Source organism: Calidris pugnax, unplaced genomic scaffold (assembly GCF_001431845.1).
Source record: "Calidris pugnax isolate Ruff unplaced genomic scaffold, ASM143184v1 scaffold11, whole genome shotgun sequence".
NCBI classification, from domain to species: Eukaryota; Metazoa; Chordata; class Aves; order Charadriiformes; family Scolopacidae; genus Calidris; species Calidris pugnax.
Genome location: NW_015090803.1, coordinates 10,781,305 through 10,793,517, shown reverse-complemented (window position 1 = coordinate 10,793,517; position 12,213 = coordinate 10,781,305). Strand labels below are relative to the sequence as shown.

Genomic DNA, 12,213 nt, shown 5'->3' with positions numbered 1-12,213 from the left:
GTGTGTGGGGGGGCGGTCTGGGGGTGTAGGTGGGGGGCAAGCTGCGGGAACCCCGGCACCACCGCACCCCACCGCCCAGCCAAGTTGATCTGAGCCTCCAAAAATGAAGAGGTGAGACCTCCCAGAGGTTTGCGGGTGGTCGCGGGGCTGGTCAGTGTGGGGTGTGTGTCCCCGTCCCGCGGGGGTCTCCCACCCCCGGAGGGGGTCTCGGGGAGTGGGGAGGGAAGGCAAAGCCAGGGGCAGGTTCGTGGTTGGTGCTGTGGAGTAATGCCATGCAGCCTTTTGCTGAGGGTTCAACTGGTAGTGGCCCTCCAAGCACCAGAACGGGGTGGAAACCCTTCAGAGGTGGCCACGGGTGGCCCCAGCGCCGCTCATCAGCTGCAGAGCCAGGACTGTCACATCTGCGTGGCGTTTTCTTCCAGAATTGCCTCAGTTTCCTTTGCATGGGCACACGGGGAGCTTAAGAAGGTCCTGGGGCTGCAGAAATCCAGCTTCTCCACGGCTCGTCACCGTGGGGCAGGGCATGTGTACGTCGTGGTTTGGTAACTACGCTTGGCAGGAACATTTATGATGTCTTGGGACCTGTTTGGTGCCAGAGCTAAACCCCAGCCTCATCATCTCTGCTTTTATTATTGCTGTGGCATCTTCTGTGCTGGGGCAGTCGGTGCCCATCAGCGATGGCTGGTTTCCCTGCTCCCTGGCCATGCAGAACACAGTCCTTACTGCCCGTCGGTCCCGCTCAGACCCTCCTCCTCCTCAGGGGCCATGCACATCTGCAGCTCAGAGATTAGCCGGGGCTGGCAGCCACAGGGACTGCTTTCCTCAGTTAAGTCACTAGTGGGCATAGAGTTTGGTTTTTCTGGAGCCATTTACGATCCGAGACTTTGGTGATAGCTCTGCGTGGGTACAAGAGATACAGAAAAAACAGGGTGAGGGTTCAGTGGCTCGGATGTTCAGTACGTTTTGAAATACCAAGTTGAACTACCGAGTTCATTTTTCAGGCTGGCTTTGAACCATTATCAATAGATGGTTCTTATTATGAATTGAAGGACTGGTATCAACTAATAATTACTAAATTTGTCTTGGTTGTTAGGTTTTCTTCTGTTCTTTTCATTCTTCCTTTCCTTTTCCTCTTTTTTTTTTTTTCCTATTTCCCCATGTGTTGGCTGGGTTATTTTTGTAAGGCAGTTGCAAAACTAGTTTCTACACCCTAACTGTAAGGGATCACTCCTTTCTGTGGAGAGATGATGATTCATTTCTTTGCCAAACGTGGGTCTGGGCCTCTCTCTTAAGCACATTTTAAGTGAAAGAATGATTGGAGCGAGATAAGGCAGTATTAAGTTCTTGACCTAAAAATGTAAGTGGACTTCTAAGTGCACACACACAGAGCATCTCTTCCACCAGACTTCTTCTGAAGGGCACGATAGGTCCAAAACATGAAACACAGAGGGAAAAGTTGATCTTTGTTTTAAAGGTGACCTCTCTGGGTTTGAAGAAGTCCACTTGTACTGTCAAAATGTTATTGTAACAGTATAATGGATTTCCAAGTAGTTCGGCTGATTTATAACCTTCGTTTTGCCTTTTGTAAAAATAGACCGGAGCTATTTTTAGCATTCCTCTTATCCACGCTGGATCAGGACAAGGAGCCTGTGTAAACAGATGAAAGTGGTTTGCTTTCTCCTGCTGGGCACTGGGGGGTTGCGTGGCGTTCTCAAAAGTTAGCAGTTCTCAAAAGCTCACCCACCCCGGGATTAATGGGATTTGTTGGGCTGCAGTCCTCGCTGAGAGCGCTGCTGGCCACACAATGCGAGATGTTCATCCTCGTCCTTGGTATTTAAAACTGCTCTGGTATTTAAAACTGCTCTGGGAGACAATTGCAGACGGGGAAAGCAGATGAATTCAGAGCGTGCCAAACCGTGTGGGGTTGCCCAGCCTATTTTTTTTTTTTTTTTTTCTGTTCTACACCAGGATGATATGTAGTGTGGTGTTAGGACAGGCTGAGGACTTTGTGTTTGACCAGGAGTAAAGCAAACAGGTGGGTTCCTGTAATTAGCTTGCTGCCCAGCAGACTGAGGTCAGCCTGAACCTTTGTGTTCAGGATGTTCCCAGCAAACTATTAGTTTAATGCTCCTGTGCTGTTCTGGTCTGGGTCAGCTACAGAATCAAAGCTTGGAGATTTGGTTCTCATGGATGTTAGAGGTTGAGACTAAGGTACCAGGGTTCCTGCACGGGCACCATGAGTTACATCTTTGGGCAGGGGGAGAGGGAAAACCCCCAATAAACTTTTCCTTTGAATAGCCAGGAAAACATGCATCAGTTCATGTAAGGAAACAGAGCAATTCCTAGAGTAATGAAAGGTCCTACCATTTGCAGAATACCCCACACCAAGTTTTTAGGCCCCAGCGAGCACGTTTGCTAAGGAAATAGATAAAAAACATAAGAGTGAACCTTGTCTTTTCTTTGGGCTGTTTATTTCTTATGGTGCTTTTTTCCAGATGCAGCGGTGTTTGTGCACCACCTAGTCTTCCTCTTTACAGTTTGCTGAGAAAACAGGTTGCAATCTTGTTTATTTTTAAGAATTTGTAATGGGAGCACCACTTAATTCCTTAAATGCAGACAATATATTGGGCACCTGTTTGAATGCCAGCATCCGCTGTTGGAACCATGGGTGCCGAACTTTTTGCTGCCCAACTCCTAAAATAAATCCTAAAATTCATGGTCGGAAGTATTCCCCATCTACTAAGTGGTCAACAGCTCTATATATCGATAGGAAAAGACCTAAAAGTTCAGTTGTCTTTGACTTCCTGGGGAAACTGAAGCCATGACAGTCTTCACAGATCTCTATGAGCTTCAGGAGCACTTAGTTCCTCTTCAGAAAGGAGCCATCCTACCAGGCACATCAGAAATTCAGTTGTCCTCATGATGGTGGTGGGAAGAACCATCTCCATCGTAGATCTCAGCAGGCTGGCGGTGTCTGCAGGCAGGTTTCCACCACAAGCAAGTTGAACTGTGCGGGTTTCAGACGCTCTGCAGGGCTCAGCGTGGGCTCTTCCCAAAGTTCTCGCAAGCTTTGCTTTCCCCTGGTGGTAGGATAGGTCTGTGGCCCTTGTCATTTTCATAGGAACCATTAGGTTCTTACCCATATACTTTCTGTATTCGAATGCAGTGCTTACAAGTGGGGTTTTTTTGGAGGCATTACATTATAGATACCATATTTCTAACTGTTTCCTCTATTTCTAACTGTTTAACTCTTCTTCAGCTGGTAGGGTAATGAATTTGCTGTGTTATTCAGGAGCTGAGTACTCTGCCTCAGCAGCAGCAGCTTTCCAGGCCATGCAGCTCAAAAGGAGTCTTTAATAGTGATTGTCCTTGACTTCTTATCTGTTTTCCATTATGATTAATTGTATTAATGAGGATGTTAATGGCTCGTATTTATTGGACAAGTATTAGGTTGGCTCTTTGTAAAATTCAAGACGAGTGCTGACCTTGGGAATGTCTAATTATGGGGCTGACTTCGTGCCTGTGAGTAGCTCCATTGAACTCGTTTGCGAGTAGCTCGTTACCATCTACTCAGGGTCCTGAACACTAAATTCCCCCTCCTGCTCTTTTACTACATAGAGGAAAATAGTAGTGGTTTTGTGTGTGTGTGTTTAGAAAAGTAAATTTATTTTCTCATATTTGGCAATAACAAGTCATCTGGTCATTTCCAACTGCAGATGACAAGATATACTATATTGGAATATAATTTTTAATAGCTAGAAATTGTGTTGGGCATCATTGAAGGAAAGTACCTCTTACATCAGAGTGACAGATGAGTGCCCTGTATTTTTATTTGTTGTTACAAATGACTGTTTATAAAGTTAAAGTTCCCTTCCAATCCTTGAAAAGAAAATACAGAAAAATGGGAAGCCAACTAAAAAAATCAGTTAAAAATAAAATTTATTTTCATAATTTTAAAAAGAAATGTTAATAGAATTAATGAAAATGAAATTTATATCACTTTATTTTCAAATTATATTTTACTCCAGAGTCCTATTTTTAAATCTCCTTACATTTAATTTTTAATGTGTTTTGTATGAAGCAATAATTAAAAAAACAACCTAATACACATTTTGTTACAACTGCAGTTGTAACAGTACAACATTTGTTACAACTGCAGTTTTTATATAGTTTATCATTTGTATAAAACCTATAAAGTGAATTTGTTGTGATTTTTAGAACAGAACACTAACTTGTTATGGTTGCTGCTGTTGAGAGTTTGTCTTTTCTGCTCGTGCCATAGCATTTTGCTGGGGATGTATGGAACTGATGCAGTGTGGCCACTTGGTTTTCTGGCTGCCATTCCACTGAGTTTCACATTTTAATAACACAGACTCACCCTATGGAAGCTGAAATACCAAAGTTTTGAAAATTATAAATATACAAAGTCCTCAGCAGTGATTCCTTCTTACCGTAGCAATGCCCCAGCCTTGTAATAAAAAATTTTAAAAGTCTGCTGATAGAAGTCTGGCTATAGATAAAAGATAACTTGAAAAATGCTTCTGAGATGACTAAGCACAATTTCATTGCTGGAGATTAAAAAAAATCCTATAATTGGCTACACAGAAGTGATGAGGAGACAGAGCTGCTATTACAATACATGTTAATGTGATTGTTTTCCTCAAAGAAGAAGTGAGGGATTCTGCTAGCTGGCCCTGCACAATTGCACAATTATTTTAAGATTCCATCACTGAGTATGTATCTGGCTTGGATGCAAACTTGGTGGTTGTGAAGTGACATCCAAAAGACAGTGATAGCCCAAACTTCCCATGACATCACATCATCAGAAGAATTCTGTTTCCCATGTGTATGAACATCCATTTCTTCCACAGATGGGTTCAGTGCCTGGGCACCGAAAGAGGAGGTGTCGGCACTCCTGAACTGACATCCATCTCTTTCTGTCCCCAAACTCTGCACAGAGTCAATTCAGCCACAGGAATGAACTTTTCAGTGCATGTTTTATTTGAAATGCTATAGCTGTAAGGAAAAAAAAAAAAAAAAAAGGTGCGTTTTAAAGATTAATTTTGACAACATAGACTGCCAAGTCCACTAAACCATGTCCCTAAGTGCCACATCTACCTGTCTTTTGAATACCTCCAGGGATGGTGACTCAACCACTTCCCTGGGCAGCCTGTTCCAAGGCTTGACAACCCTTTCAGTGAAGAAATTTTTCCTGATGTCCAACCTCCCCTGGCACGACTTAAGGCTGTTTCTTCTCATCCCATCGCTTGTTACTTGAAGTAAGGATGTTAATAGCACTGGTTTATTTGTGTCTTTAGGATGTTGACCTGAAAGCATGCCAGGAAGCTTTGGATGACTGTTGTCCAGACCAAGGAGATGATCAGCTGGAACTGCAAGAGGAGGAGGAGGAAGAAAACATAAATCAAGTAAATGATAAAAAAATGGGAAGAAGGGAAAACTGTGAAAAGGAAGTGAGGGAGAACATAGGTCTGATCACTGAGATAGAGAGTAGTGAAAGAAATGGAGTAAGTGGCTCTGAAAGGAATATTTAATTTCTTTTCATTTGGGCTTGTCCTTTGCAAGGTAGCTCTGAGTTATTTCAGTTTTACTTTTCTGTTCCACCTTCAAAACTTTTGAGAGAGAGAAAGGGAGAAAGTACTTAAAAACCTCTCATCTATCCAGAATCACATAAACCAAATCATAATTTATTGTTTATTTAATCTAATTACAGACATCATAAACAAGAATTTGTGTAGTAAAAATCAGAGTAGTGTTTTATATTCACTTGTTTCTATGACTTCTAAACTGAATGGGTCATAAACAACTGTGGATTGTGGTATTAATCAAGATTCAGTGCTGTATATCTGACCCCTATAGCAAATCGTGATGTTTTACTGTACATTATATGGATTATATATATATGGATATATACAGCAGAGCTGCAGTAGCACTATAGTCTGCTAGGGGAAGGATGAAGAGAATAATTTTGATGTGCTGCAATGTGTGATGCGTATATGTGTATATATGTATCTTTGTTCAGAAGAACGTATTCGTATAATTGCTTTCCTCTTCACTAAGCTCCTAGAAGTACCCATAGAGAATATGCTTATAGCTGATGAAAAACATCTCCCCAATCCCCTTCCTGACCCCCAGCTCCTGCTCCTCTGCACCCCAGAAATTCTGCAGGGGAACGCTGGTAGTTGGTGCCACCAAGCAGGAAAGGAACACTGAGTTCAGATAGTACTTTGTAAATTATTCCCTTATACATGACAAACACTTCCCCCTCCCGTATAGTTTATGTAGTTGAAATGTTCTAAAGTTTACAGAAATGACTTGCAACTAACTGTTTTTCAATTTGTTTTCTTTTTTTATTTATTTTCTCCATGGTGACAGTATTGTGTTTGTGTGCGAGGGTTTCTTTTCTGGCCTACAACCACTTGAGACGTGGATGCTAAATCATATTGCTTTCACCGTTTGTGTAAAGATTGCTGCTCAGATGTAGAATTACAATTTGGGAAAAGGGATCATTCAAATCTGAATGTGTGCACTGTAACTAGGAGGCAGAGAAATAATCTTATTGATGTTAAACTGAGATGGGCGCACTTTGGGTTTTGTTCTCTCCGAGAGCTACAATGAAAAGGGCATCCATTGTTCTTGAGAACTTAAGAGAGCTGAGAACATCAGATCTGGGTTTCTTGCCAGCCCTGGCAGCTGGGCTTTGAAAAAAGTACTTGATTTTCCTGCAGTGTAGGTGCAGCCTCGGAGAGGAGGGAAGCCCAGTTCTGCTGTTGTGGGGCAGAGTAGGGATGCTCCTGCTGTGGGGCTGTTCTGCTCGTTCGAGCAACGGGATGTCTCCCATCAGGATGAAGACTTGGTGGGGTCAGCAGCAGTATTTCACAGAGCTGTGCTCTATTTCCTCTTTTTTTTTTTTTTTTAATTTATTTTTACCTTTGATTTCTACCTCCTTTTATGTAAAATAACTGTGCTTTACAAAGTATCTCTGTTTCTTCTGTCACAGAGCAACCGCAGCCATGTAGATGCCCTTCTCTCCTTAGAGGGCTGTTTACAGCTTCTGTCGTCGCAGATGGAAAACATGCTAGAGGTAAATGAGAAAACACATGTATTGCTAATACATTGGGATTAATACATTTAACTTACCCTGTTTTTTCTAATAAAAAAACCCCAAAGGAATATATCAGCAAATCAATGCAGTAAAACTTACCTGAAGACATTAAAGATGCTACTATCCACCTTTTACAGCAGCTGTCATTGGCACTACTTGAAAAATCTTCCCAGTTACTTGCCTGGGATATGAAATGTACAAAGTCCAGTCTTTCCTGTGACCTGGTGTTCAAAGTTGTATGGAACTTAATAAGTTCAATTAATAATTCCCTTTCTGAAACTTAATCCCATATTTATACAGCAGCTCTTGGTGTGTTTCTCTAGAGCAACACCGAGTTATTAATCACTGGCAGCTATTAGGCATTTGTAGTGAAACATTATAGTTGTCATAAATATTGGATCAAGTGCTCACAAGGACCCTCAAGAAGAACAGACCCATCTTCCCTGCAAATCAGGTCAGTCAGCATTAGCAGCAAACCCTTTTTGTTTTCTTTTCTTGTTTTCTGGGCTTCTGATACTATTGTTTGCTCTCTGGGTGCTCACACCAAAAACTTTGTGCTTTGTGCTTCACACAAAAACCAGTTGTTACCTTAATTGGAGTCTCCCTCCTCTCCCACAGCTCACAGCTGCAATCACTAACCCTGAAGCTACTCCCTACATTCCTTTTTTTGCAATATTCCAAGGGTATCTTAGATATACTTCCCGTTGTAAGAGTCTTCCAGGGTCTTTAGTGTTTTCTATGGAATTTCACGTTTACCACTGGAACACCTAGTTTTGGGAATCTCTAGATTGGATAGAGGCTCCCAACCCATAAATTAGCCTACTCCTCTGTTCAGCTTTGATAACAGATTCCACACTAACAAGTTTCAGAGTTCATCAGTTTAGCGTTCTCTGCTTTTTTTTCATAATTTGAAAGGAATAATTTTGAAAGGAAGCTGTAGCCTTTACTTAGCTATAGCAATACATGGTTGCGTATTTCATTTAAGACTATTAATGCACTGCCATCTTGTGACAATCTATCAGTTGAAAACGGATTGCTTGTTTTTTTCCAGGTACCAAGTCTACACAGCGTGGGGGACTTTTTAATAGTTAACTTGTTAAGAATGTGCCATCTTGTGACAATCTATCAGTTGAAAATGGATTGCTTGTTTTTTCCAGGTACCAAGTCTTCACAGTGTGGGGGACTTTTTAATAGTTAACTTGCTAAGAATATTGCTTCCCAAGAGCTTAATTGAAAATACCAGCTCTGTCCCACAGACTACAGGTGGTCTAGTACATGGTATCTCCCTAGGAGAAATAAGGCAAAGCTTTCTTCTGTTATCCAAGCTCCCAGTAAGCGTAGTAGGGAATTTAAGTTGTTCTGGTCTTTATGGTACATCATTCCTTCCCTGCCCAGAGAGATGGTGGAGTCTCCACCTCTGGAGACACTCAAAACTCGCCTGGACACGTTCCTGTGCAACCTGCTCTAGGTGGACCTGCTCTCGCAGGGGGGTTGGACTAGATGATCCCCTGAGGTCCCTTCCAATCCCGTATCATTCTGGAATTCTGTGAATGTGTGGAATGTAGAGGCATTCATTTTATAAAAGATCCCATTTCTCCCCCCCCCATTGTCTTTTAGGTGAGTTTACTGGAAGATACACAAGTCGCTACTTCTAGTAGAGGCCAAGACCCATCACCTTCGCACTGCCATATAAATTTGGCCCAGACACTTTGCCACTGTTTCAGTCCTCATGATGCCAAGCTACTAGGAACAGACGACCCCACTCAATCGAATTCAGAAACAAGACATTTACAAAGGCAAGAGTCTTTTCCTCAGTCAAGCTCTAATATCACAAACCCAGGATCACTACTTCACGGCTCAGATTTGACAGTGCCGTTTTCAGCTGCTGATATTAGGAACCTAACAGCCCATGATGATAATTTTGATGAAATTAAACTCATATCTTTGGCTTTGGAGGAAGGTTTTGATCCTATAGAAGTTTCTCAGTTCTTTCAAGAACCTGGCTCAGATTCGGGACTGTATTGGAATTCAGGTCACAGCACCGCCTTTTTCTCAGTCTGCAGTGAAGGTGCTCTTGGGTACAGCAGTGATGTTAAATCTGTTTCTCCGCATGGCTTAGGAGCTGTTGGTGGCAATTTCCAAGAACACACTAAATATGGCCATGTGGAAAATCCAGGTGATTCGGAGTGTTCTAGAGAAGCCACACTTCAGCAGTTTCTCCATAACCCCGTGTATAATCAGCTGCCAAGTCAAGCAGCATCCACCCCGGAGCATCATCAACAGATGTGGATGGAGAAACCAAGCGAAGTAAAGGAGAGTTGCCACAATTCTACTGATACAAACCTTAGTAGCAATGACCATTGTGCAGAAGCTCTGAGAATACCATTTTCGGTTGATGAAATTGTGAGCATGCCTGTCGAGTCCTTCAACGCTATGCTAGCAAAGAACCAGCTCACAGATGCTCAAGTATCCCTTCTACGTGACATCAGGCGAAGAGGGAAAAACAAAGTTGCTGCCCAGAATTGTCGTAAACGCAAACTAAATGCAATTCTTAACTTGGAAGAAGACGTGTGTAATCTTCAAACACAAAAGGAGAGCCTTAAAAAGGAGCACTCTCAGTGTAGCAGATCCATCAGCCGGTTGAAGCAGAAGTTAAACAACTTGTACCGTGACATTTTTAGTAGATTGAGGGATGACCAGGGTAGACCCGTTAACCCATGCCAGTATGTCATCCATTGCAGTAGTGATGGCAGTGTTTTGATCATACCCAAACACTTAGTCAAATCAGAACAGAAACAAGATAATGAAAAAGAGCAGAAACAAAAATCAGATGGCTGAGGATCACATAGGCTTTATTTTTCCTGAAGGAACAATAAGGATATTTGTGTGAAAACTGGAGGTCAGTGACTACAGTAGCACAAGCAGAAAAGACTACATTTGAGGAAGACTGCACATCCAAGGGTCTGACAAACCAAGCAGATTGTGATCTGTTAGAAGGTCTGCCATCTGAGAAGCAAATGAGGAAATATGTTTAGTTTTAATAAGAACCAAAGGAGCTAGGCCATCAGTACAAGCACAATTCCAAATACTGCATTTATAGGTCTATGTAAAAGTAGGAATTTTGTTTCTAGTGATGGGGAGGGAGAGGAAGGGAAATGACACATCAATAGGGGAAAAAAACCCAAGCTTTAGCTCAAAGTTACAGATGGAAGAAAAATGTGGTTCAGTCCCTAGTACTAGATTCTTCATATACAAAGTGACATTTTATTACTCTTTTTTAGCACTGAAAGAAAAACTAGCTCAAATTCATCTTCACCTTAAATCACTGTGGAGTTACATATTCTTAACAGGTACACCATGCTTTGCATTTGTTCAGGAGTGTTCTGCTTCTCTGAGTTTTCCTTTGAGGAGAGAGGCCCTGGAAGCTATTGCTTTTTTCCCACTGCTTTCACCATCACAGCTCCAAGCAAACATAACGCACCAGTTACCTTTACAACTCATATGGTCAATATTGTCTTACCTTCATCCTCTGCAATTGAATCAGTCTCAAGTTTCTTCCGTGATGGTGAATGAGTTCCTATCATTTCCTAGTCTGTGTTTTATTTACTTTTGTGCCTTCTTTTTTCCCTCCCATGTGGATACCTTCCTCAAGGAGAAGCACGAAACATTTTCTTTTCAGCTTTTAAAATAAGTATCTTCAACTTTATGCATTTTTTTTTCTTAATTTTCCCTAAGTCTTTAAAGCAAATTAAATTGCACTGAATCCCTGTTTATCTGTTCTTGGGATAATGAGGTTACACTCCAATAGTGGCTTTGAATGAAGAAAAGAGTTTTCAATTTTATTTATTTATTTGTGCTATTAAAAAGAAGACATTCAGTTCACTTTCATGCTCATTCCCAACAGCTTATCCTTTTCTATTTAATAACCTAAAAAAAGGTCTGCAGAAAAAGGCCTAAAAGAGAAACAAGGGTGTAATGATAAGGAAGGAATGTTAAGAGGCAGAGTAGTTTGTAATGTACTAAAATCATTACCAGTATTAACAATAAGATAGCAACAAATATTTTTTATATCTTTTATAAACAAACCCTGTAAGAGTGGTATAAAAAAAAAAACAAAAAACCTCATTGTTCATTGCGTGATGAAAATGTAGCAACGTTACCATCAGGTATATTGAAAAAAGCTCTTGCACCAAACACACAAAAACTACACGTACGCACAATACAAGTTTAAATGCCAAATGATACCTTTTGAAGAAATAAATTAAATCGTGCTGTTGTTTACACTTGTGTTTACAGTAACTGGTAGCATCAACTGGTATTTTCTGAAAAGGAAGCACTGCCTCAGAGTGCAAAGTGCACTGAATTACTGATATTGAAATCAGCCATTTCAAACAATTTGCTCTGCATTTTATATTAAAAGATTTCTTTAATACGTGTCTGTATCTTTTATTTATCAGTTTTGCCACAGCCTCAAATTGCTGGAGTAAATTCCTAACAGAAACTTTCATTAGTGAGGCCCTGATATTTCTTGCCATTGGTGAAGCGTTGCTGTGCAAAGCACATCTGTTCTAACCGGTATCCACGGGGGATTTATTTAATTGCTACTCTGCTACAAATCAACACTCGCTGCAAAGCAAGAACACAAGCATCAAAAGGGACAGCGCAGCTTCTGGCAAAACTAATCATCGCTACCCAGGAACACCCTCCTGTGTCCCACTGTACGAAGCAGAGGAGAACCCGGCATCTCCCTCAGGAGGGAACAAAGGCAACAGCACCACCCACCACAAGACTTCACTCACATCACGTGCCCTGCTTGAAAACACAGTGGACCGTTTGGGTCTGTTCTCAGCAAATCACGCTCTTTCACAACCGTGGTCAAGCTGCCGAAACAAACCAACCTGGCAGCTCCTTCAAAATTCCCATCTGTGGGTTTTGGGGTCTGCTTCTTCCACACAAGTAGTGTAACCTCATCCCCAACACAGTGTGTCCATCATAAAACTGAAAGAACGCCATCATCTTCCCTGCATATGACAAAGTTCAATTCCTGATAATTTTACAGTATTAAGTGAAATTTCTCACATTTTCCTCAA

At 41.6% G+C, this 12,213-nt stretch overlaps 1 protein-coding gene across 5 annotated transcripts in view; it reads left to right on the top strand.

The window, feature by feature from the left end:
- The window catches only part of NFE2L3 (nuclear factor, erythroid 2 like 3), a 12,661-nt gene extending 1,257 nt beyond the window's left edge, over positions 1-11,404 (top strand). For 3 of the 5 annotated variants that reach the window (XM_014937650.1, XM_014937649.1, XM_014937647.1), the window contains 3 exons: positions 5,319-5,525; positions 7,019-7,102; positions 8,741-11,404. In XM_014937650.1, coding sequence (XP_014793136.1) covers positions 5,442-5,525; positions 7,019-7,102; positions 8,741-9,961 — 1,389 coding nt within the window. In that variant the 5' untranslated portion in view covers positions 5,319-5,441 and the 3' untranslated portion in view covers positions 9,962-11,404. Of the gene's footprint in view, positions 1-92; positions 112-5,318; positions 5,526-7,018; positions 7,103-8,740 lie in introns of those variants that run through there. The other 2 variants (XM_014937651.1, XM_014937648.1) reach the window with 2 other exon arrangements.
- The last annotated feature ends 809 nt before the right edge of the window (positions 11,405-12,213 follow it).